At 38.7% G+C, this 21698-nt stretch overlaps 2 protein-coding genes across 5 annotated transcripts in view; one reads left to right on the top strand and one right to left on the bottom strand.

The window, feature by feature from the left end:
* Positions 1–21698, top strand: part of NT5DC1 (5'-nucleotidase domain containing 1) — a 139077-nt gene that overhangs the window by 4625 nt on the left and 112754 nt on the right. For 2 of the 3 annotated variants that reach the window (XM_053222355.1, XM_027057058.2), the window contains exons 2-6: positions 818–909; positions 2331–2402; positions 3532–3638; positions 8794–8873; positions 10542–10626. In XM_053222355.1, the coding sequence (XP_053078330.1) occupies positions 818–909; positions 2331–2402; positions 3532–3638; positions 8794–8873; positions 10542–10626 (436 nt within the window). The remainder of the gene's footprint in view (positions 1–817; positions 910–2330; positions 2403–3531; positions 3639–8793; positions 8874–10541; positions 10627–21698) is intronic. The other variant, XM_027057059.2, reaches the window with a different exon arrangement.
* COL10A1 (collagen type X alpha 1 chain) overlaps positions 11725–21698 on the bottom strand; it is a 44497-nt gene continuing 34523 nt past the window's right edge. The window contains exons 2-3 of one of the 2 annotated variants that reach the window (XM_015082828.3): positions 19024–19192; positions 11725–14629 (exon numbers count right to left, since the gene is read on the bottom strand). In XM_015082828.3, the coding sequence (XP_014938314.1) occupies positions 12759–14629; positions 19024–19177 (2025 nt within the window). In that variant the 5' untranslated portion in view covers positions 19178–19192 and the 3' untranslated portion in view covers positions 11725–12758. Of the gene's footprint in view, positions 14630–19023; positions 19211–21698 lie in introns of those variants that run through there. The other variant, XM_053222353.1, reaches the window with a different exon arrangement.

The raw sequence follows: 21698 nt of genomic DNA, 5'->3' as shown, positions 1-21698 counted from the left end.
GGAGAATGGGGTAGGGCCAGTGTGGACCTTCATCCACCTTCTGCCTCCTCTTTGTTTGGTATACACAGTTCTTTAAAAATCAAGCCAACTCTTTAGAAAAAACTAAGACACATTACCCCAACACTTGGGATTTTGTTGTTGTCGAGAAATCGGAAGATCTATCAACCATCGGCAGAGCATTTATCTTTGTACTTGTTTCCTGAAGCTTTCTTTGTCCTTTTCCTTCAGTTTCCTTAAGCAAAGAAATAAGAGGTATTTCCTGTATCTGATGGAAGCTCCTTGATTCTTCCTTCAGATCATCTGCCTTGTCTCTATGTGTGTTTTCCCTTTGAGACTCCCCTGTGACAGTGACAAAACTAAAACAATTTAGTGACAATTTCGATGTCCTTTATTAGGGGAAATAATCTATGAATTGGGGAAACCCAGTGCCTCATAAGCACTTTCCACTAAGAATGGGCTAAGGATAGATATAATGATAGAGTGGTCTATATGTTTAAAATGAGTTTACAAAGCTTTCAAGTCTTAATGATCTCCAACCCATTAGAATTCAGGAGTAAGATAATAGTCATCCTTGGTTATGTAATTGTATATTGATGGTGTAATTCTGCAGTGGAAAAAGACACAACAGCTACCTGGGGCTTTCAGGGGTGGATAAATTGCTTGTACAAGGGGATTAAACTGCCGAACTTCACAATTAGAGATATTTCTCTCCCATCTGCCCAATGAATGACTCCAGTAGGTTTTCAAGTCTGTGAAATTCAGAATGAATAGTGAATTTTATATTTAATTTCTCTTTATTCCTTCCCCTTATTTATAGCTCATTTATAATAGCTTTGCTCAGTTCCTGGTCAAGGAGAAAGGGTATGACAAAGAATTACTAACTGTGACTCCAGAGGATTGGGATTTCTGGTAAGTTCTTTTTTTTAAGGGCTGCCCATTCCCTCTGTTTCTTAAATGTTGCTGATAAAATTTTAATGCTTCTTCTGTGGAGACAGAAAGTGAAATGTGAAACTGAGTCAAAAGACAAAATGCTTTCTCTATTAAAAGTTTTATGTTTCATTAATTAAAATCTTTTCTACTTTAAATTTAGACTTGTTTAATTAAATATGTAAATAGGCTAAAAGCTTCTTGACTAATTTGGGTGTTTCTGTATGGCATAAGTTTGTCATAAGTTTCAGAGGTTATTAAGAACTATCTTTAAAATTTACATCTTAAAAAAGAAAGTTTGCTTTATTGCCCTTCAAATACTGAACTGTAGAAGAGGAAGAATCATGTTTTGAATAAATGTCTGAACTGGGACATTTGGTTTTCTGTAATTTGGGTAAACGTTCCTGTCTCTAAGACTCTTACTGCTTACTCTTAGGGTTCTCTACTTGCCAAGGCTTATTTTGTCTCTCTTCCTTATCTAAACAACAAAATAAAAATCTAACACTTTAAAATTAACAGTTGAAAATTTAAAAAAACAGTTGAAAATTAATAATAAATCTAAAACACATGAAAAACACATACAAAAGTAATTCTAGAGCAATGATGTTCATCTATTATATATTTCTGCAGTGTTTGGTTAGTCCTTTTTGATGTATCCCTTTTGTAAAAAGAAGAAACACAAATATTTCACTGTATAAAACCGCTGACTCTGGAAGTTTTACTGTGGACCAAAGTCAGTAATGCTTCTAAAGTACCCTGTCATTTTTTGTTTAATTCTCTTGGTATTTGGTGGCATTATACTTCCTTGCTTTATTATTCATAAAATGAATCTGTACCCACCTCTCTCCCCAAATCCCACAAGTCTTTTGCAGTGAGGAACCTGAAACTTAGTATTTGACTTTCTTTTAGTGGTTTTCAATAGTATGCCCTGCCCAGAGGGCAAGGTTTTAAAACCTGACCTAAATCGAGGCAATTTCTAAAGAATATAGGAGAAACTCTGGCTAAGAGCTTATCTGGCAGAATTTAAATGTGTGTGTGCGTGTGTGTGTATGTGTGTGTTTTATTTAATGAAAAATACTTGCACATTTTAACAGAGACATGAAATAATGTTCCTTTTTTTGTTCTAATTTTTGAATTCCTCTTTTTTTTAAAGCTTAAGGATTTTACAAACTAAACATGCTGTCTCTCATTTTCCCACATGGCAGTTTTCCTTACATACTTGCTCTGTGGATGCTATTAAATTTTAGAATTCTTGGATATTCTTGGTTGTTTTAACCAATATATCATTCACCTGCATGGGAGAATCCCTTTTAGCATTGTGACTTTTTGGAAGTATAGATTATTATTGCTTGGGGTTAGCCGAATCTATGAATTGATCAGTAATCAAATTTTTCTATTTTTAGTTGCAAGGGCTTGGCACTGGATATGGAAGATGGGAACTTCATTAAATTGGCAGATAATGGCACCGTGCTCAGGTAATAAAATTTAGTTGTGAAATCTAAACTTTTTCTCCGGGACACTTTGTTATATAGCATTTGATTGTTAAGTACGGGTTAAATAAGATTATTATTTTTATCATTCAGATGACAGATCATGTGCTTCTGTTTCTTCATATGAATTGTTTTAACTATTCTAAGTACAGATCGAGAAGCATTGGACTTAAAGGTCTAGTTCTTTTAAATTCGGCTCACTAGAAATATTTGCAGGAAATTCAGGAGAGTTTTAATAACTTGCTTCATCTCATTGATCACCTCTACTGCAAAAGAGCCTGGAGATTATGTTGTTTTAGATGAGTGCACAGTTGCCTGGAATAAAGTGAGATTTCTTTTTACTAAGAAGAGAATGAATGTTGGGTAGGAGTTGGTGGTCTATGCACACTTCTCCTTCCTTCTCCATTTATCCAAATTTGTCCCCCTCGTGCAAGACTCCTGTTGTATTTTAGCTCCTTCTGGAAGTTTTTCTAGCCTACTCCAACCCTCATCAGTCTCTCTCACACTCAGTACTAATTCCCTTTCCTTCCCTCCTCTCAGGGTGCACTGGGCACTTGGAGTATTTGGGGGGAGTGGGACAAGCAGATGAGAAGCTGCCGCTGCCACTGCTCTGAGCCTTACAGAGCGGGCCAGGGTGTGGGCATCCGCTTTTCCCCCAGCACCCATAGTAGAGGCAAGCCAACGTGGCCACAGCTATGCGATTTATTATTTCTGTTGACGTGATCAGAGTCGAAGGAAAGGACGCTCAGCACAGGTTACCCCTGGCACATACTCTCCCTTTTGATACATCATTCTTTTTGCATGCTACGAACTCATACTCTCCCCTGGACCTCACACTAAGTGCAGATAACTACAACAGGTGTGGCCCCCCTTCTGATTATTTTGTTATTCATTTGCATGTTTCTTGCCTTGGGCAACTAGAGCTGAAGTGTAGTATGTATGTATACATACTCAATGCAGCTTTGACCAGGACCTTAAACTCAACTATCAGATTCTTAACAGTGTACTTAGCTCTCTTCAATCATAGTTAAAAGAATGTAAAGCATTGTATAGTTTTGGTTTTGTCTTTCATTGTTGTATTTGTCTGTCTGCCCCTCCCATCTCCCCAAACCAGAGCAAGCCATGGCACAAAGATGATGGCTCCAGAGGCGCTGGCAGAGGAGTATGGTGGGAAGGAGTGGAAATACTTCATGTCTGACACGGGAATGGCTTGCCGATCAGGTATGGCTCATGGTGGGGGGAGGGGGGGGCAGCACCACCATTAACGTCTCCTTTTGTTTTGGATGTTGAACCTGGGGCATGAGGGCATGAAGCGTGCCATTCTTGCCTCCTGTCGGCCAGTTTACACCAGGGGGCAGCCGTGGTGTGATAGGAATACGATGCTTTCCTTGTGTCTGATACCTGTTTGGGAGTTGGTTCTGCTTCATTTAGGGTTTCATTGATTGCTCCTTTTACTTGTACTTGTTCTGGAGTGAAAAGACTAGCACCTAGGAATAATACATTCCTCAGTCTTCTCTATCTTTTTTTTAGTTTATTACATGCTCAGTCCTTTTATTTCTCCATTACACATTTCTCCTCGTATTCATACTACCCACCTCTCTTGTTTGCTTGTTCTCTTGTTTTCTTGAATTCTCTTCTTTACTCTCAGTTCTAGTATCTTCTGCCTTTGTCTTTTCTTTTCCCTTATTTTAAATGATTTCATATATTTTCATATCTTTCTTCCCATTGTCTTTAAAGAACATGAATGGATTTCTCAAAACTTATTTGTAGACGTTGACATGCACAAATTAACAAGTAATGCTTAAGACATTATTATAAACTCATAGACCTTGTTATGTTATAGTTGTTAGTTTTTCATTTGTTCTACATGTTTGTGCCATTTTCTTTCACACTACACTTTTGAAATGCACCTGTTCCTCAGAAAATGTAGTAACCGGGGCAGGGGCGGGGGACACCTGGCTGCCTCAGTCGGTAGAACATGCGACTCTTGATCTTGGGGTTGTAAGTTTCAGCTCATGTTGGGTGTAGAGATTACTTAAAATAAAATCTTAAAAAAAAAAAACAAGAAAATGTAGTAAGAATATAGTTGGAGTTATTCCTTGTTATAATTAGGTTTGCTTTGTAACATTCTCTGTCTTTTGAGAGTTTGTTTTGCTTTTGTACTGAGATCAAAGTGTCAGGAAATGAGTACTCCTGATAAAGTAAATCGGTAGGAAAACATATTTCACATTGGGGATCAATACACAATGCTTTCACACATCTCAAGTCCAAATGGCTGGTGGGAGTGAAATGGGTGTCTATGTTGCCCTTTACTCCGCTGAGGATAGAGGACTGCTGTTGTCTTTCCAGACATAGTCAGTTGTGGATAGCTGCCCTCCTCCCAGAAAGGCCAGGCACAGAGCTAAGTGTTTCACTCTGCCATCCATTCATTAAAGGAGTAAAGTACATTAAAGGAGTAAAGTATTTCTCAGCCAAGAAAAGAGCATTCACCCAGTAGGACCAACAGTCTGCCCACTCCTCTGGCTGCTAGTGGGCGCCACCTCCTGGAATCAGCAGCTTCCCTCTGGTGCTCAGTATAGCCTGGAGTGCTCTGCGGATGACCTTGAAATTTATCTCCTCTTTAACTGAGTTGGTTAGGGAGGTGTTTCCCCTTCCTGTGCTCAGTGGTCAGGTGGTGGTGACACATGACAAAGGCCTTTGTTTCTGCCACGTTGTAAGGGAAAGCTTTGCCTTTAAAAAGTAATACACGTTTTTTAAATTTTTAAATTTTTTAATTTATTTTTTATTTTTATTTATTTATTTTTTAATACAACTTTTTTTTAATGTAGAGATCTATAAAAGAAGAAAAAACTGGCCTATGATTCCACAACCCAGTTAAATTTTGTTTACGTTAAAAAAAATACTGTGAGCAAATGGTTAGAAAATTTAGTTATAGAAAAGAGTAAAATGAAGAGTAATTATCTCCAACCCCTGGCCCCAGAATTCCCTTTCCTTGAACTTATTTCTCAAAAATACCAAAAGGAATCATACATTTTCTGTACTGTGCTCTTTTTAATTGACATCTTGGAGATCCTGTCACATTAGCACACAGAGATGTACTTCAGTCTGTTAAATGCTGCTGTGCTCTGCCATCCAGTGCTGTCCATCAGTCCGTCCATAGTGCATACTGACTTTGTGTCTAGTGTCTGGCCATTACAAACAAGCCTGCAGTGATGTTTTCATATATGTATATTTTTCACTTTTGTGCAAATGCATTCAGGGTACACTCCTAGAAGTACAGTTGCTCTAAAGACTTGTAGGTTTAAAATTTGATCAGTATTGCCAAATAAAACCTTTATTTTCACGAACACCAGTTGGTTTAGCTGTTTCCGTCTACTTTGAGCGTACTCATTCCCAGAGTTAAGTAGAGCATTGTCAAGTGCATTCCCTACCAGTATGTTTAGGGAATTTAAAGCATTGATGGATACAGACATTTTACTGACCATTTACTTGATAATCACTTTTCAGGTTCTTGCACTGGCAGGAGTATGGTTTTCCTTACCCGCCGATTTCCAGAGAGCAAGTCCTTTTGACCTTGCTTCCCTCTAAACTGGTGGATTATGCAGAAACAACTTGGTATAGAGGAAACCACAGGGAGTGTGGAGGCAGGTGGTCCTGGATCATATTGATTCTGTTCCTTGCTGGGTCAAGTGATCTGGCAAAATACTAAGCCACTTTTGGCATCACTTTGTTCATATTTAAGTGAAGATGATATCACTCACCTGCAGGAGAAGTGAGCTAACATAAATTGTTCTCTTGCCTTCAGTCATTTGTGTGCCTCTGTTCTGTTATCAGTAAGAATATGTGGTTTGTAAAGTACATAGTTGTTGGCACTGGGTTCTTGGGGAGCAGTTTCTCTGTGAGCACAGCTTAACGATTTTAGGACTTATCTTCTTGTGGAGGCTTGTTTCATTGAACTGAGCTCACTAATCCCTTCATTGCCAGTGAGCTCTCTGCTTATAAGGAGGAGAGAGTCAAAGCTTTCATGTGGTAGTCTTGGAGTTTTGTTGTGGGAAGAGGCATTGAGAGCAGCCTGGTCCAGTTCACAGGTCAAGACTGAACAAGCCTCAGTGTGTCCACAGAGTGGTCATCCAGCCCAGGTTTGATAGCTGAGTGAGTCAGCCCCTTGCCTTGTGGAAGGGAGTTTCATTATCCCCCTGCGTTATTTGCTTAGACCCCAACCAAGACTCGTGATCAGTGTTTCAGTTCTTTAACTGAACTTCATCTGTTAATGGCCATAAAGGGAGTGAAAGGGGAGGGGAAAGCAAGGGCACATATCTGGTGACGAGGACACCTGCTGCTCCCACTGTGCCCAGAGCAACTGGCCACTCTGGTGTCATAGGCCAAGAGAATAAATACAGCACAGGTTAATGTACCTTGGAAAGCTGTTCCCACTGTCTTAGGTCTTGGGAACCCTGGAGTATTATGTGGCCTTACAGCACAGCAAAGTGTGAGCAGAAATGTACATGTTATATTATCTCCCTCTTCCTCCAGATCCTGGTTCCTCACCCTGACAAAGCCAGTCTAACCTTTCTTGGGAATGAAAAATAGTCTAATAAAATGAAAAAATGAAAAATAGCCAATAATTTCAGCTGCAAAAGAGTAAAAACCAAACTGTTTTTAACTGAGGGAAAGGATACACAAACCCACACAGCCATTTTGTGAATTAACAGAAGGAGAACTTTGAGTTTGTTTCGTTTATGTTCTTAATAATTTGATATGAGGAAGTAAAAAGCATTAAATGGCAGTTAAAGGGATAGACATCTGGCCCCTGCGGAGGGTTTTCTCCTGTTAATTTACCCACGACACTCCTTCATTCCAGAAGTCCATTCTGCTATTAGATCATTCATTCGTTAGCTTAACAAACATATTGAGGGCCTACAATGTGCTGGGTATTGTGCTTAGTGGACACTAAAGAGCAAGACAGCCGTGTTCCAGAACCTCATACATTACAAATGGGAGAAAGGGAGGACTCGAAATCAGGCACTTATAATAGTGCATTCAATGTTACGACCATTTGAAAAGTACTTTCTTACATTAAACTAAAATCTGGCTTCACCTTTGGTTGTTTGATTCCTCTTTGTGCAAGGGTTATGACATTGGGACCCCGCATCCTGCCCAAAGCAAAGTGGTTGGCCTCAGTCCTGGTAAACAGGAATGAGATGTTAGAGGCGATGAGACGGAAGGAAGGAGCAATGGGGGCTGGGTTCCACTGGGACTTCTGAGAAGCACTGAGAATACCTCCCGGAGTTGTCAATCCAAGGGACAGAAGTCTTCGCTGTCTCCTAAACTTGAGGCTCATCCACTGGTGCCTGGAGCTTGCCACGTGAGCCACATGGACTCCACAGGCTTTTGGGGAAAGTGAATGACACAGGTGTGCTTAGGTGGGATGATGTCATTTAGCACGGCCATGGCTGGGATCAGACTTGAGTCAAAGGGATGTGACATGGGTCATCAGGTGTCTGCCCAGGGATGGCAGATTCGAAAGTGACATCTGTACCAAGGAAGGGCTCAAGTTTGATTCTGTCCTAGGGCCAAATAGGATAAATTAAATTCCTCTCTTCCATGAGATCCTGGAGTGCCTGTCCTGTGCTCCTGAGATTTTCCAACATTAGTATGCTGTGTCCTGATATGATGTGCTATTTTTTTTTATTCCTCTCAGTGCATTGGTTATTCTCACATTGCACTGAAGGTGGACCAGCCAGCACAGATATGGAAAGGCACTGTTGTATTGATTACTTCATGGTACTCCAGTGTTAGACTGATTGTTTTGAAATTCAGTGACATTGGTAACATAAATTGTGGCTTTTTCATAATCCGTTTTATATTTGGGGTAAATCTATTTTTAATTTTTACATAAAAGCATTTTTTTCATGAAATCCTTAAATTATGGATGTCATATTTTAACTTTCTGGCAGCTTAAACCTTCTTTAAAAGACAACAATAGGGGCTCCCTGGGTGGCTTAGGCTGTTCAGCATCTGGCTTTTGATTTTGTCTCAGGTCATGATCTCACGGTTCATGTCATGATATCAAGCCTGCATTGAGCTTTATGTTGACAGTATGGAGCCTGTTTGAGATTCTCTCTTTCCCTCTCTCTCTGCCCCTTCCCCGCTTGCCTGCATGTATACACATGTGCTCACTCTCTCGCTCGCTCTCTCTTTCTCTCTCAAAAAAAAAAAAAAGACAATGGTAGCCTGTAATGGAGCCATTCTGAATTGAAATAGAGGTCCCTTTAAGTGACTAACCCAAAATCTAGTGTCTCTTTAGCCAGGTTTCTGTGTGTCACATAAATGAGGCAATAATTTATTCCCAGTTTAAATTTTTGTTCTTTTTTAGGAAAATATTATTTTTATGATAACTACTTCGACCTGCCAGGAGCTCTTCTATGTGCCAGAGTCGTGGACTCTTTAACAAAGGTAAGCAGGAGCTCATTTTTAGAAATTATGGTATGTATTTAGTCATAAATCAGAGGACTTAATTACATATGTCTTTTGAGTTGAGATTTTACTCAGTTTCCTCTCTGTAGTTGTAGAAGTGACTGAGGAAGAAAAACAAAATTTGGTCGAGTATTTTGGGAAAATTAAGTAGCAGTGACTATTTTTTTTCCCCAAGGATAATAAACCTATTCGCCAGCAGGGGGTGCAAAAGTCTAAAAAGAAAACAGACCACACAGGTGGAAAAATATTTTCTTGGTTTCATTAGCAGAATAAAAAAAAAAAAAAGTAAGTAAATTCCACCTGTTCTTAAGCATTCTAAATAATATGAAATTAAAAAATGAGTTGGAGTTTTTAAATTCATCATTTTGAGCAGTTTGATGCATGCAGACTTCATACTGTTTATGAAGATTGAATAGATGTCTGGTTCCAAGAAGTTACACTTAGTTAGGGCTTAAGACCTGTGAACAGAATCCAGTTTTATGTCAGAATTACTTTTCTTTTTTGCATATGTTGTCTTTTAAAATCATAATGATCATGTTGATAATTGAACATGGATAATGGTTTATTTTTGAACCAGAATTAGTCATGTTTTTGTGAAAGTTTCTGTTGAGCAATAATTTTAGTATGTTGGTAGAAGTTATTTACGTGAGCTGGAGTCAGTTTTTTATTCATAGTAACTTCAAGCAAATTTATCAGTCCTCAAATATTTCAGAGCTTATATAATTAGATACAAATACCTAGTAGTTTGTCTTTGTTTAGATAGAAGGACACCAGTTAATGTTTCCAAGAAAGCAAGGGGTTGTGGGGTTATGTGTTTTAATATAATGTTACTTGCTTCCTGGTTTAAAGAAATCTGAATAAAAATGGTGTACATTTTGGGTTTTGAACCTCCTTTACTCTCCTGTAGAGACTTGCTGCTCTTTTATATAGAAATCAGGTAAATGTGCATTGAATTCTAAAGTAGCCAGCTTTTAGGACTTTAGGAGTTGAAGTTTCTTAGCCCCATTGATGCCCTACTACATGAAGAGGCACATTCTGATATCTCAAAAGCTATAACACCATAAATTTACTCATGTGTTTAAAATACATAATTTTTAGACGTTACATTGAGTGGAAATTTCTATTTTATTTGGGCTATATGAGCTATGTTAATATTTAGTTATATGTATATATATTGTATATATATATTGTATACATATATATATATACATAACAGTGATTTTCATGGAAGATTTCTTTTTTTAAATCATTCGGAAGAATGAGTTTATACATCTATTACCTTTTCTAAAATATAAGTCCCAATTTTATTTTTTATTTTTAAAAAACTGTTTTTAATGTTTTATTTTTGAGGGAGAGACAGAGTATGAGCAAGGGAGGGGCAGAGAGAGAGGGAGACGAATCCGAAGCAGGCTCCAGGCTCTGAGCCGTCAGCACAGAGCCCAACTCAGGGCTCGAACTCAGACCATGAGATCATGACCTGGGCTGAAGTTGGATGCTCAACCAACTGAGCCACCCAGGCGCCCCATAAAATATGAGTCCCAGTTTTAGATTACAGTAATATTGTAATGGTTTGGCAAGTGTTTTCTACTGGGCTTGAAAACAGAATTATTACGTATGTTAACATTTGGAATTTTTTTTTTTTTTTAGCAGAACAATGGTCAAAAAACATTTGATTTTTGGAAGGATATAGTTGCTGGTATACAACACAATTATAAAATGTCAGCTTTTAAGGGTGAGTAATGTGAAGAGAGATTTTCTAATAGATGTTTATTAAATGCTATGTCTTATGAATTACTTAGAAGTTACCTATTTTGTTATGTGTCTCAGTTAGGATTTACGTTCATCTTAAATTTTGCTGTGTAGTTGGTACTGTTTACATTTTAAGAGGTTCTGTAATTCATGTCTGGTTCATGGCCATAATTGCCAGTATTCTGAGCTATGCTGTCTCTTACATGCCTGCCTAAAGGGTCGTTCTGTGGGCTCCCTAGAACTGAAGTTCACACTTCAGTATTTCCCAGCCTGGGAATGCAGATTACTCACACCTATAACCATTGATGTCGTGGTTATAGACTGGTAGGGGAAGTGAGAATTCTATTCTCATTGCTTAAAACAGGATTGGCTGACTCAGAATGGGGCAGAGACATCGCCAAGCTGCAGCTAAGGTTTCACAGCTGTATCCGCAGTCTGCTTGAGTTACACAGAGGATATTTCTAAGGAATAAAGAGATGGGTTTATCATATGTTACCTCGTTGACTCCAACCAGACTGTCCTGATTCAACCAGTGGGCTGACTGATAGATGCTCAAGAGCAATGTTTCTCAGCTTAGAGAAATGTTGTCTTTTGATTGACATAAACTTGCCTGCCTTCTTTTTAATGTAATTTAAGCCATCAAAATGTAATATCAGCTCTTAAAATCTGATATTAACGTAATCCTAAATATTATGACTAAAATCTGACATGATGGCAGTAAATAGTAACTGCAGAATATTTTTTCAAATTACATATTTCTCTGCCACCTGCTTTGTCCTTCCCTGAAGAAAATCACTGTTTTGGAGTAATCGTCTCACTTTTCCATGCCCAGTCACCTGCCCTTCACCCTGGCTGGTAGGTCCCATGGGGTCCTGTGGGGGCCTTTTCACAGTCCACACTGAGTGCTGGGGGAGGGGGATGTGGGAATGCCCATCCCCAGTAGAGGGGAGTATCCGTGACAACTGTAAAAGTCACCCACCTACCACTACTGTTTTACTTTTATTAACTTTGTAAAATGAAAAGCCTTCAAAGAATGGTTGAGAATACCAGATTGCTGCTGTCAAATAAATTAACATAAAAATCTGTTGATGTTATTTTATTGCATTGTAAATAAGGAGTAGGTAAAACATTTCATGCTTTAACAAGTGAGGCACAGCTTAAAAGTTTTAAACAGCAATATAAAAATACAGTACAGAGCATAAATAAATAACGTCTTTTCATTTCTAGTCAGATTGTGAAACGCTTGACGTTAGTTATACTTTCACTAGAATAGGAGGCTCAGGGTACATATGGTAATGGTCTGTAAACCCACAATATCATATTATGTAAGATTCAAGATGGAATTAAAGAAATCAAATTAATCACACTTGTATTAAGTAAATAAAATAGGTTAGACACCCATTTCCAAGCTACGAAGGGTATATAGGAAGCTTTCCTGCAGTCACAGAAAAGTTTGCAAAGGTTCATGGCTAAAGCACCTTGCATTTCAGATTAATTTTAACATAATCTTTTGGTTTTATTAGAGCTGTAAGTCTATATGCACCTGTATGTTTGAATAGATCTTGATGAAGGGGCCATATAAGCCTTCGAGTAATGCACCATAAGAAAGATCTCAGGGTATACAGTGTCTTTGAAATTTGAATATTCAAGTATTTGAGTTCTATAAAGATATGATACCTCCTGATTGTTTCCTAGAAGTTCTCCTGTTAATTGTTAGAAACAGGCTTCTTTTTAAAAACAAATGCTGAATTTCTGAAATCAAATTTAACGTAATTTAGTGTCCCATTTCAGGGTTTCATTGCGATCATTTTATTTTTTTAGCCTAGTAGGACTTTCATGGTGAAATTTTTAAATACTGAAGGAGTTCACAGAAAACTTTAAAGAGTCTTAAGGCTGCTGACTAGAAATTCAAGAGAGTCTTCGCATATAATTTACCATTGCTGCTCGCTTTGTCAGGGGGACAGTTTATTGGTCTGAAAGCTCAAATCTGTATTTTGGAAAATTAAAATTAGTCACATTTTTTTTTTGCCTACCTCCATATGCATTTTGTGGGGCGCAGTGGAGTTGGAGAATGCCTTTTCAAGCAGATTTACGTTAGCTCGGTTGGGAATATGCTCACATTGGTGCCACCAAGAACCCTGAGAAGGAGGAGTGGACATACTCAGAGGAGTACAGCCCATTTGACCCAGCATTGGGCAGCTGGAGCCACACCTGGTCATTTTCTGTGAGATCGAGTATGGCACTCCCAGAAGCCTGATCCAGGTAGCCTTTGGTGTATTCATCATAGGTGTACATGACAGGGGTGCCGTTCTTATACAGGCCCACCCAAACATGGTTCCCTTTCACATGCACGTGGTAGGAGAAATAGTATGTTCCTGGGATCCTACAGGTAAAGATTCCAGTTCTTGAATCATAATGCTGTTGCCTGTTATACAGAATCTTATCAAATGGGATGGGAATACCTATAGCTGGGTAAGCTTTGGAGAGAATAACAGTGAACGCAGACACAGGCATCCCCGTTACTCCCTGGTTGGCACTAACAAGAGGCCTTTGGCCTGCCTTTATAAAGCCCTCGGACGGGGCTGCCTGGCCTGGGGGGCCTGGAGGGCCTGGGGGACCGGGGAGGCCAGGCTCTCCAGTGTGGCCTCTCGGGCCTGGAGGCCCTGGTGGCCCAGTGGGACCATTAAGCCCCTTAGTTGCAATGCCAGCTGGGCCAGGAGGACCTGGAGTTCCTGGATCCCCTTTAGATCCAGGGAATCCTGGAATGCCTGGTGGCCCAATGGGGCCTCTGGTACCTGGTATTCCAGGGGCACCTCTTGGACCAGCCTCACCATTGTGTCCAGGTACTCCCTTAGCTCCTGCTGGGCCCACAGGACCTGGGAGACCAGGAGGTCCTTTAACTCCAGGGTCACCTTTTGGGCCTGGGAGCCCTGGATTTCCCTTAAGACCACTGGTGCCTGGTTCTCCCGGGTACCCTGGTTTTCCATCTAACCCAGAGGAACCCCTTTCTCCCTTAGCCCCAGGGTGTCCTGCAGGCCCAGCCGGTCCTGTCTCACCTTTAGGGCCTGGAATTCCTTGGTTGCCTGGGATGCCTTTTGGTCCTTGGGGTCCCATGTTTCCGGGGGGTCCAGTCAGACCTGGTTCCCCAGGATGGCCTGCTGGGCCTTGTTCCCCTTTGGCACCTGGACTCCCTGGAAGGCCAATAGGTCCTCTTTGTCCCTTCAGGCCTGGTAACCCTGGTTTCCCAAAGCCAGGAGCCCCGGGGACCCCAGCTATTCCTGGGGCCCCAGGGTGACCTTTTGTCCCAGGAATCCCTGGCTGGCCTGGGGCTCCAGGGGCTCCTGGCTTTCCAATGCCTTCTGGTCCTTGTTCCCCAGGAGGACCTTGGGGGCCTGGCGGGCCAGCTGGTCCTCTCTCTCCTGGAAAGCCCCGATCACCTTTGATGCCTGGCTGCCCTGGAAGCCCATTTTCACCTCTTTTTCCTACTCCAGGAGAGCCAGGTGGTCCCATGGGACCCTGAGGGCCTGGAAGGCCCCTCTCACCTGGGCGTCCAGGAGTACCATATCCTGTTTCCCCTTTCTGTCCATGCACACCAGGGACTCCTGGTGTGCCCTTTTCTCCAGGAAAGCCTCTGGGTCCTGGGGCTCCTGGAGGTCCTTGTTGTCCGGGTTTTCCTGGAACAGTAATTCCAGCTGGGCCGGGGATTCCAGGTGGCCCTGGTGGGCCCTGTGGTCCTGGTAAACCAGGTGGTCCAATATCTCCTTTGGGTCCATATAGTCCTTTCTCCCCGGGTTTTCCTGGGAGTCCTGGCAAACCTGGCTTTCCAGTGGTGGATGGTCCTGGTGGTCCTGGTAATCCTGGCTCTCCTTGGGGTCCAGGACTTCCGTAGCCTGGTTTTCCTGGTGGTCCAGATGGACCCGGGTGCCCTCGAGGTCCCACAGGGCCTGGGGGACCAGGGATACCTTGCTCTCCTCTTACTGATACACCTGAAAGACATGTCCAATACACAGACCCAGAGAGAGGGATGATTAGTAATGTTAAGGGATCATTGCTTCTTGAAATATAAATCAGGACAGGACATGGCAGTGTCCGTCAGTCCATTTTGGCAGACTAAGCTCAAACGGTTTCAGATAACACATTCTACATTGTTTTTAAAAACACTGCCAGAGGGCACGGTTTCATAAAACCATGGCTACCATAGTAGTTTCATTAGATCCTAATTATCCATAAAAATAAACTGGGATTAAAGAATTCATCTAGAATAAGAGTATAGGGGGGGCTGGGGCGCCTGAGTAGCTCAGTCGGTTAAGCGTCAAACTCTTGGTTTTGGCTCAGGTCATGATCCCACAGGTCCTGAGTTCAAGCCCTGCATCAGGCTCTGCACTGACAGTGTAGAGACTGCTTGGGATTCTCTCTCTCTCTCTCTCTCTCTCTCTCTCTCTCTCTCTCTCTGCCCTTCCCTTGCTTGTGGTCTCTTTCTCCTCTTCTCTCAAAATAAATAATAATAATAATGAAAAGTGTACAGGGGAAATATTTACCTTACCCCCATTTATTTGGAGAAAATCATCTACCTCAAAAGGAAAGGGGAAAGTATTTAACTGAAAAGGAATGAAGAGACAAATGCAGAAATAATGGGAAAATATTTAAGAACTCTAACAATTGTCTTTCTCAAAAGCTAGCCTATATGACATCAGTGAGAAGTGCTATTGATTTCTAGTTTATATCTGCCATGGCTCTGCTGAACACAGTTTAGATTTAGTTTGAATTTTTTCAACTTCAGTACATACTGTGAGCTCCTACATTCTCCTTTAATTGACTTAAAATCGAAACAAAGAATTAGAGAATTAGATCTAATGGGCAAAGTATATATAAAATAGTATTAAAATATTTATCTAAAGTTTTTTTTGACTAATGCAAATAGATATTGTTGATTTCATAAAGCTGCGGGTTCATTTGAACTAAATACTTCTACTGATATTATGGATTAAATTCAGAAATCACTTATTCACTGCTTGCGGTGTGAAAAGTGCCCCTGGGCCACAAGTGTGGGGGAAGCACACGACACATCTTATAAGAGTCCTCAAGGGAGCAGAACACATGTCCATGTGATAAGTGCTTAAAGAGGTGTCCAAGGTTTTGGTTTTAGTCATTCAAAGGTGGGATTAAACAGAGCATTACTGCCATTAGGATATATAATTAGGGAAGTATTACCATGTCAAAGAATCTTTAGGCAATAATCATCATAAACATCTATAAGATACTCTTTCTCAGAGAAATTCTTTAATAGCAAAAATGGTAATAAAATGACATGTGATTTAAGTGTCTACTTGCAGAGTTTATATTAAAATCACTTTCTGTTTAATAAATTTTCAGGAACATAGATGGAATGCCTTCATATACTATTTAGATTCTTACACGTTGGAAAATGGTTCATAGTAATGGTAGATTTAGCAAATGGCATAATCGTTGAATGGTTTGGTCAAAACCCTGAAAATGACGTTTGGCTGTGACTTTTGAGCCATACCTTTTTTGTACAAAAATGATTATTTAATTTACTTAAACTTTGTCTAAGTCTTTAATGGCTTTAGAAATCAAAATGAAAACTAAATTGGAATTAATATTAACTGAACTGAAATAAATTGTAAATTGCCTTTGAACACATATGCCTATGGGTATAGTTCCCATTAACTGTTAATTGTTGGTACATTATTATATTTTTAAAAATCTTTCATATTAATTAACTGGCATGTAAGAAGTAGTTAGCCAACAATAGTTGCCTATTCTCCTGGGTAGAGAGATTCCTGATATCTGAAAAACATTTAGTGACAAATGAAATGTAAAATACAGAGCAGAATCATTAAAATAGATGTGCTAAAAAAGGAAAATTATTTTAGACTTGGATATTTTGTACTGATTAGAGTTATGTTTTGTTTTGCAAATTTTTAAATGTATAGAACTTTATTCACCCCTGAATTTTCAGAAAATGACATCAGGAAGAAGATTATGAGACAAATTAGTTTATGGAAAAGATCTCCATGTAATCATACATATCTTATTGATAGATTGACTTTTTAGTGGACATATACGATATGTCTATAAGTGTAAAGGGGTGTGATACATTGCAAGTAGAATAGATGAATAAGTAGAAAACAAAATAGTACATTTTTTTTCAAATGCAAGCTATGTTAGATGGGGTTTGCTTTAGAATCTTATTCTGAATCTCCTAAAGGTCAGTATCCATACTAAAAATGATGGTCTTGGTCTGGTCAGAAATCTGTTTAATGTTAAAATAGGGAGTAAAATAGGGAGGAAAAACAGTCTTACTGAAAATGACTGTATAGAGCATCTTTTGAAACTGGAAGTTCCAAGACAGGGCGATCTCAGTCACTTGGAATGTTGCCCTAATAGGTCCTCCACCTCTTCATGCAAGAAAGAATGTGAGTTCTGTTGTGTCTTTGGGGGATAGCCCCTGTTTGTTGCTTGCCAACCAAAAAAAATTAAAGATTAGGGTGATACCATCCTCAAGGAGAAATGATTACCCAGCAGAAAAGTTTCTGAAATGCCACAAGCCAAAATAGTGGTTGATTATGTCGGAATGTGGCATCCACCTGGCCACCAGCTCTGCAGTCCTTTGCAGTGTAATTTAGTGTGTTTTGGCTGAGCTGTCTTTGAGCCTGTGTTGAACAGATGAGCCCAGGAATTAAATAGGCACTCTTTGTGTTTCTGTTATCAGTTTAATGTTATAATTGTATAAATTGTGGGCTTTTGTCTTTCTTTCAGTGCATTAGTGCCTGCCAGTGAATGATAAGGTATTTGAGTTTCCACCTCAAATTATCATCAAGTAGAGACCTTAGTGGAGTTAACAATTAAGATGCAGCTTCTAAACTTTTCATTTGTTAGTATGATACATATTTTCATTTATTCTGCAGAAATAGCCAAGTACATGTGATGCTTGAGTCTTTTTAACTCAAGACTGCTTCGTATGATCTTAGTAAACTATAAAAAGTGTGACTTAGTGACCCAGTGATGTTTGTCCTAGCATTTCACATTGCTGTTCGTTGCTTCAAGTAAAGTAGCAGGTTTCCTTATCTTTTATTTTCTTTCTGTAACTTTTCTTGTTCTCATATATTATTGTATTCTGAGACGTTCAGAAGTTTTTGTTATGCACCTGTGCCTTTGTTTTTAAACATTGAGCTCCCTTTCATGAATTGCTTTAAATTTTGTTTTTCTCAAGAAGAGATTCCTATAAGTTTAACTTGCTCAAAATGGTTGTCTCCAAAAGCATAATTTGTAAAGTTTATGGCAAATACCCTTAGCATTATTTGCAAGGTAAAATATATAACTATAATGAAAAAATACTAAGGAAAGGAAATTTGAGTCCTGCAATCAGTTCAGATTAATTCAGATTGTTCAGTTTAATTCAGTAGATTTTTACAGGCAGTTTGTGCCAGATGCTATTAAAATAGAATTAGCAAATGTGAAACCTAATAATTGCCTTTCTTGAGGATCTGTTAGTAGTGTACATACATTTCCTCAGTTCTCTTCATAGTAACTGAGAAAGCTGAACATCTGGGAAATGGATTCAAGAACAAAGTGAAATCGTGTCTAAGGCTACCCCACCTGTACCACCACAAGTGAGGAGGAGGAGTACCCGTAGTGCTGCTAATACTTGAGCACTTGACAGGTATTCACTCACTTAAGCTTCATGACAGCCCTTGGAGATAGCTGCTGCTTCTTTTACAAATGAAGAAACTAAGGCACAGAGGGGACAAGTAACTTACCTGAAGTCACATAGTTAGTACAAGGCAGTTCATAAGTCTGAGTACTTAACTGCTAAACCATACAGAAATTTATAAAGAACTGTGAAAATTGCTGCTTCATTTGTCTGTTAAGTTTCTTGGGAAGGCATTAGATTTTATTTGATAATTAAGACTGAGTTTTGTATATGTGGACTAGCTGAATCGGTTGTAAAAGTAAATAATGGTCAACTGTTTAGATGGATAAACCTGCTACTCTTTGCACAATTGTCAATTATTTTTAGTTAAAACATTTTAAACTTGATTTTTATTGGATTCATATTTCTAGATTATGGGTAATTGCACAAAAGCATCATTTGAGGGAAAAACTTTGCACACATAAAAGTTCTTACTATTCTTTGGGTACATCTTTCTACTATACTCATTATACAAAGGATTTTAATGTTCTTGAATAGACCTGCTTTTTCCATAAATTATTTTGTGCTAATATTTCGGACAGGTTTGGGAGTTCAAAGGTAATTGAACACCAAATAGAGTTAAAAGCATTTTGTTTAAGAGATCATTAAGATTGTAGAGAGCAACAACCAATATGTTTATACAGCAAAATACACAGTTTTGTTTACCTTTACTCTTTATGGCATAGGGAATGAAGAACTGTGTCTTAGTGTTGGGTAGTGGGCCTTTTATGCCTGTAGGTGTTTGGTGTCGCTCAGCATAAAATCCTCCATGAACCAGGTTCAGGGACAGTAGCAGCAAAAGGGCTGTTTGTGGCAGCATGTTCTCAGATGGATTCTGAAAAACAGAAAAGAATAGTGTGTTGTTATTGACCTGTTTTATCTGTCTGATGTTGGACAGATGAATTCTTTATTCTAAAAGGTAGTTAGCTACCTTTTTTTTTTTACCTTATCCTGTTTTTAATGTATTCCATAAATCAGAATTATAAGTTTTTAGTTACATGAATATATGGCTTAGTTGTTATTGGAAACCACATTCAAGTAATCAAGCAAAACTGAAGTGATTTTTTAAAAAAAGAAACACAGAAACCATAATTGGATGCATATATTAATAATGCAGTATCTTTAAATAGATTGAAACATCCACTAGTTCCAAAATACACTGAATAGGACATGATTTTACCAATATGATTTTATTAAGTCTGTCTTATGTAGACTGATACGAATTAAACTTTCCAAGTACACTTTAGTGGAAAGTCATTTTTTTTAAATGACAAAAACCAAATAGTCAGTTTATTGAGGCTTATTTCCAAATAAGCTAACATGGAGGTCCACTAGAGTATGAAGTGATAGACTTACCTGGTGCCGGCGTTCCTGGAGATGATTTCTTTGCAGCTTTCTGAACGCTCCTGTGCCCAGGTGAGCAGTGCAGAAGGGTGCCTTCTTCAGAGCTATCCGGCAGTATTTATACTGTTTTTTCCCTTACTTCATGAGGTTACCCTGAGTTTAAGCTCCTCCCTCGAGAGGTGGAGAGAGTACTAATTATGGTGGAAAGTTCTATTGGGCAGGCGTACAGGATCAGGTTGGGCTGTCTTTCCTTGTTTTGCTTATTGAAAAATAAACTCTTTGTCTTAAATATATATTAATAGTTTTAACCATGCACCATCTTTTTCTATGATTTTATTTTAGAATTTATTACTCAGATGTTTAGGTTGGTTCATGATGGGATGATAATACCCCCTTTTATTTTTGAAAGTACATTCTTGTGTTATTTGTTTGAAAATATTTGGTAGTGTATGTAAGTAGGAAAGGAAGTCTTTTGGATGGGGATGTGGATATGAACCATCATCTAAATTCTTTAATTATGACGGAAAGCCACCAATGTGTCCATTAATGTTCTTAAACTTTTATGAAAATACTCCTATTCTTACTTATTTTTGAGCTTGAGAAAAACAAAATGGTAAAAATGTAGATATGTATTGTGTCTTAGGATTTTTGTGTAAGTCCTCAGAAGTTAGGAGAAATTTTATGTATGTTAGTATATACATACTATATTTTAATTTTTCATATTAAATATTTTAAAGTTTTCAGAAATTTCAAATTCCATGAATTTGGTAGTAGAGTTAGCAATATAATTACCCTGAGGGATTATTTACAACATTACAATGTATTCAGTAAATAGCTTCAGGTTTTATTGCTTCATTTTGGATTTTACTTTAGATTTTCAGTAGAGATTACAAAAGCCTTAACTGATAATGTCAGATCATGTCTGTTTAAATAAAATTGTTAAGTTCATGGCAGAAGAAGAAAATTCCTCAAACTTTGCTTTCAGTTTAAAAATCTCCGTGGCTTACCTTACCTTTAGGAATCTTGATTCAGCCCAGTTAGAAACATTTTTCCCCTCAAGATGCAAGTAAACACTATCATTGTCATTTTCAATGGTTAGAATTCTCTTTAACAATATTAGGAGACTCTTAAAGTCAGTTTTCAGGATGCTAAAAAATGTAATAAAAGCGGAATGTTGAGAGGCCAAACTTTGTATCCGATTTTATTGTTTTGGAGCTAAATTAAATCAACTGTACAGGTGAAGTAGGTGAGAAGAAAAACTCCATAACAGGCATAGATACAACATTTTGAAAACCTCTGCAGAGTTAGGGGTGCCTGGGTGGCTCAATCGCTTAAGTGTCTGACTCTTGGTTTCAGCTGAGGTCATGATCTCATGATTTCAAGAGTTCCAGTCCCACATCGGGCTCTGTGCTGACAGTGTAGAGCCTTCTTGGGATTCTCTCTCTTCTCTCTCTCTCTCTCTCTCTCTCTCTCTCTCTCTCTGTCTCTCTTAAAAATAAGTAAATTAAAAAAACAAAAACCTCTGCAGAATTAAAGTAGTATGGTTTCAGGATTGATCAACAATTGAAATAATTGAATGTTTGACCAGTGGATGAAATAAAGATTTGTTCTTTTTGTTGTCCTTTCCTCCTCCTGTGCCTGTCATTTTCTGTATTTCTTTAGACTAAGCCTTGTATAGCACCTTACAGAAATGTAAACAGATAGCTCATCTCGGTGATCCGCTTTCTCCTAACTCTCACTTTTAAACCTTTCCTTGGTTGCCATATTTAAAAATCTACAAGGTCCTATATGTCTTTATAAATACTCCTAGATACACATGAAACACAGCCTTTATATCAGTTTAGATTAACAGGAGAATTAGAAAGTTTATATTCTAATACTTCTTTCATCATTTGGAAATTGTCTATGGAACAGCTTTTGTAATTATATAATTAATATGAGCTCTGCTATGTCTAACAGACTGCAAAGGTAAGTGGGAGAAATGGCTGCCTTCCACT

Source organism: Acinonyx jubatus, chromosome B2, assembly GCF_027475565.1.
Source record: "Acinonyx jubatus isolate Ajub_Pintada_27869175 chromosome B2, VMU_Ajub_asm_v1.0, whole genome shotgun sequence".
NCBI classification, from domain to species: Eukaryota; Metazoa; Chordata; class Mammalia; order Carnivora; family Felidae; genus Acinonyx; species Acinonyx jubatus.
Note: the sequence above shows the minus strand (reverse complement) of the source record. Positions and strands in the feature narration are given on the sequence as shown.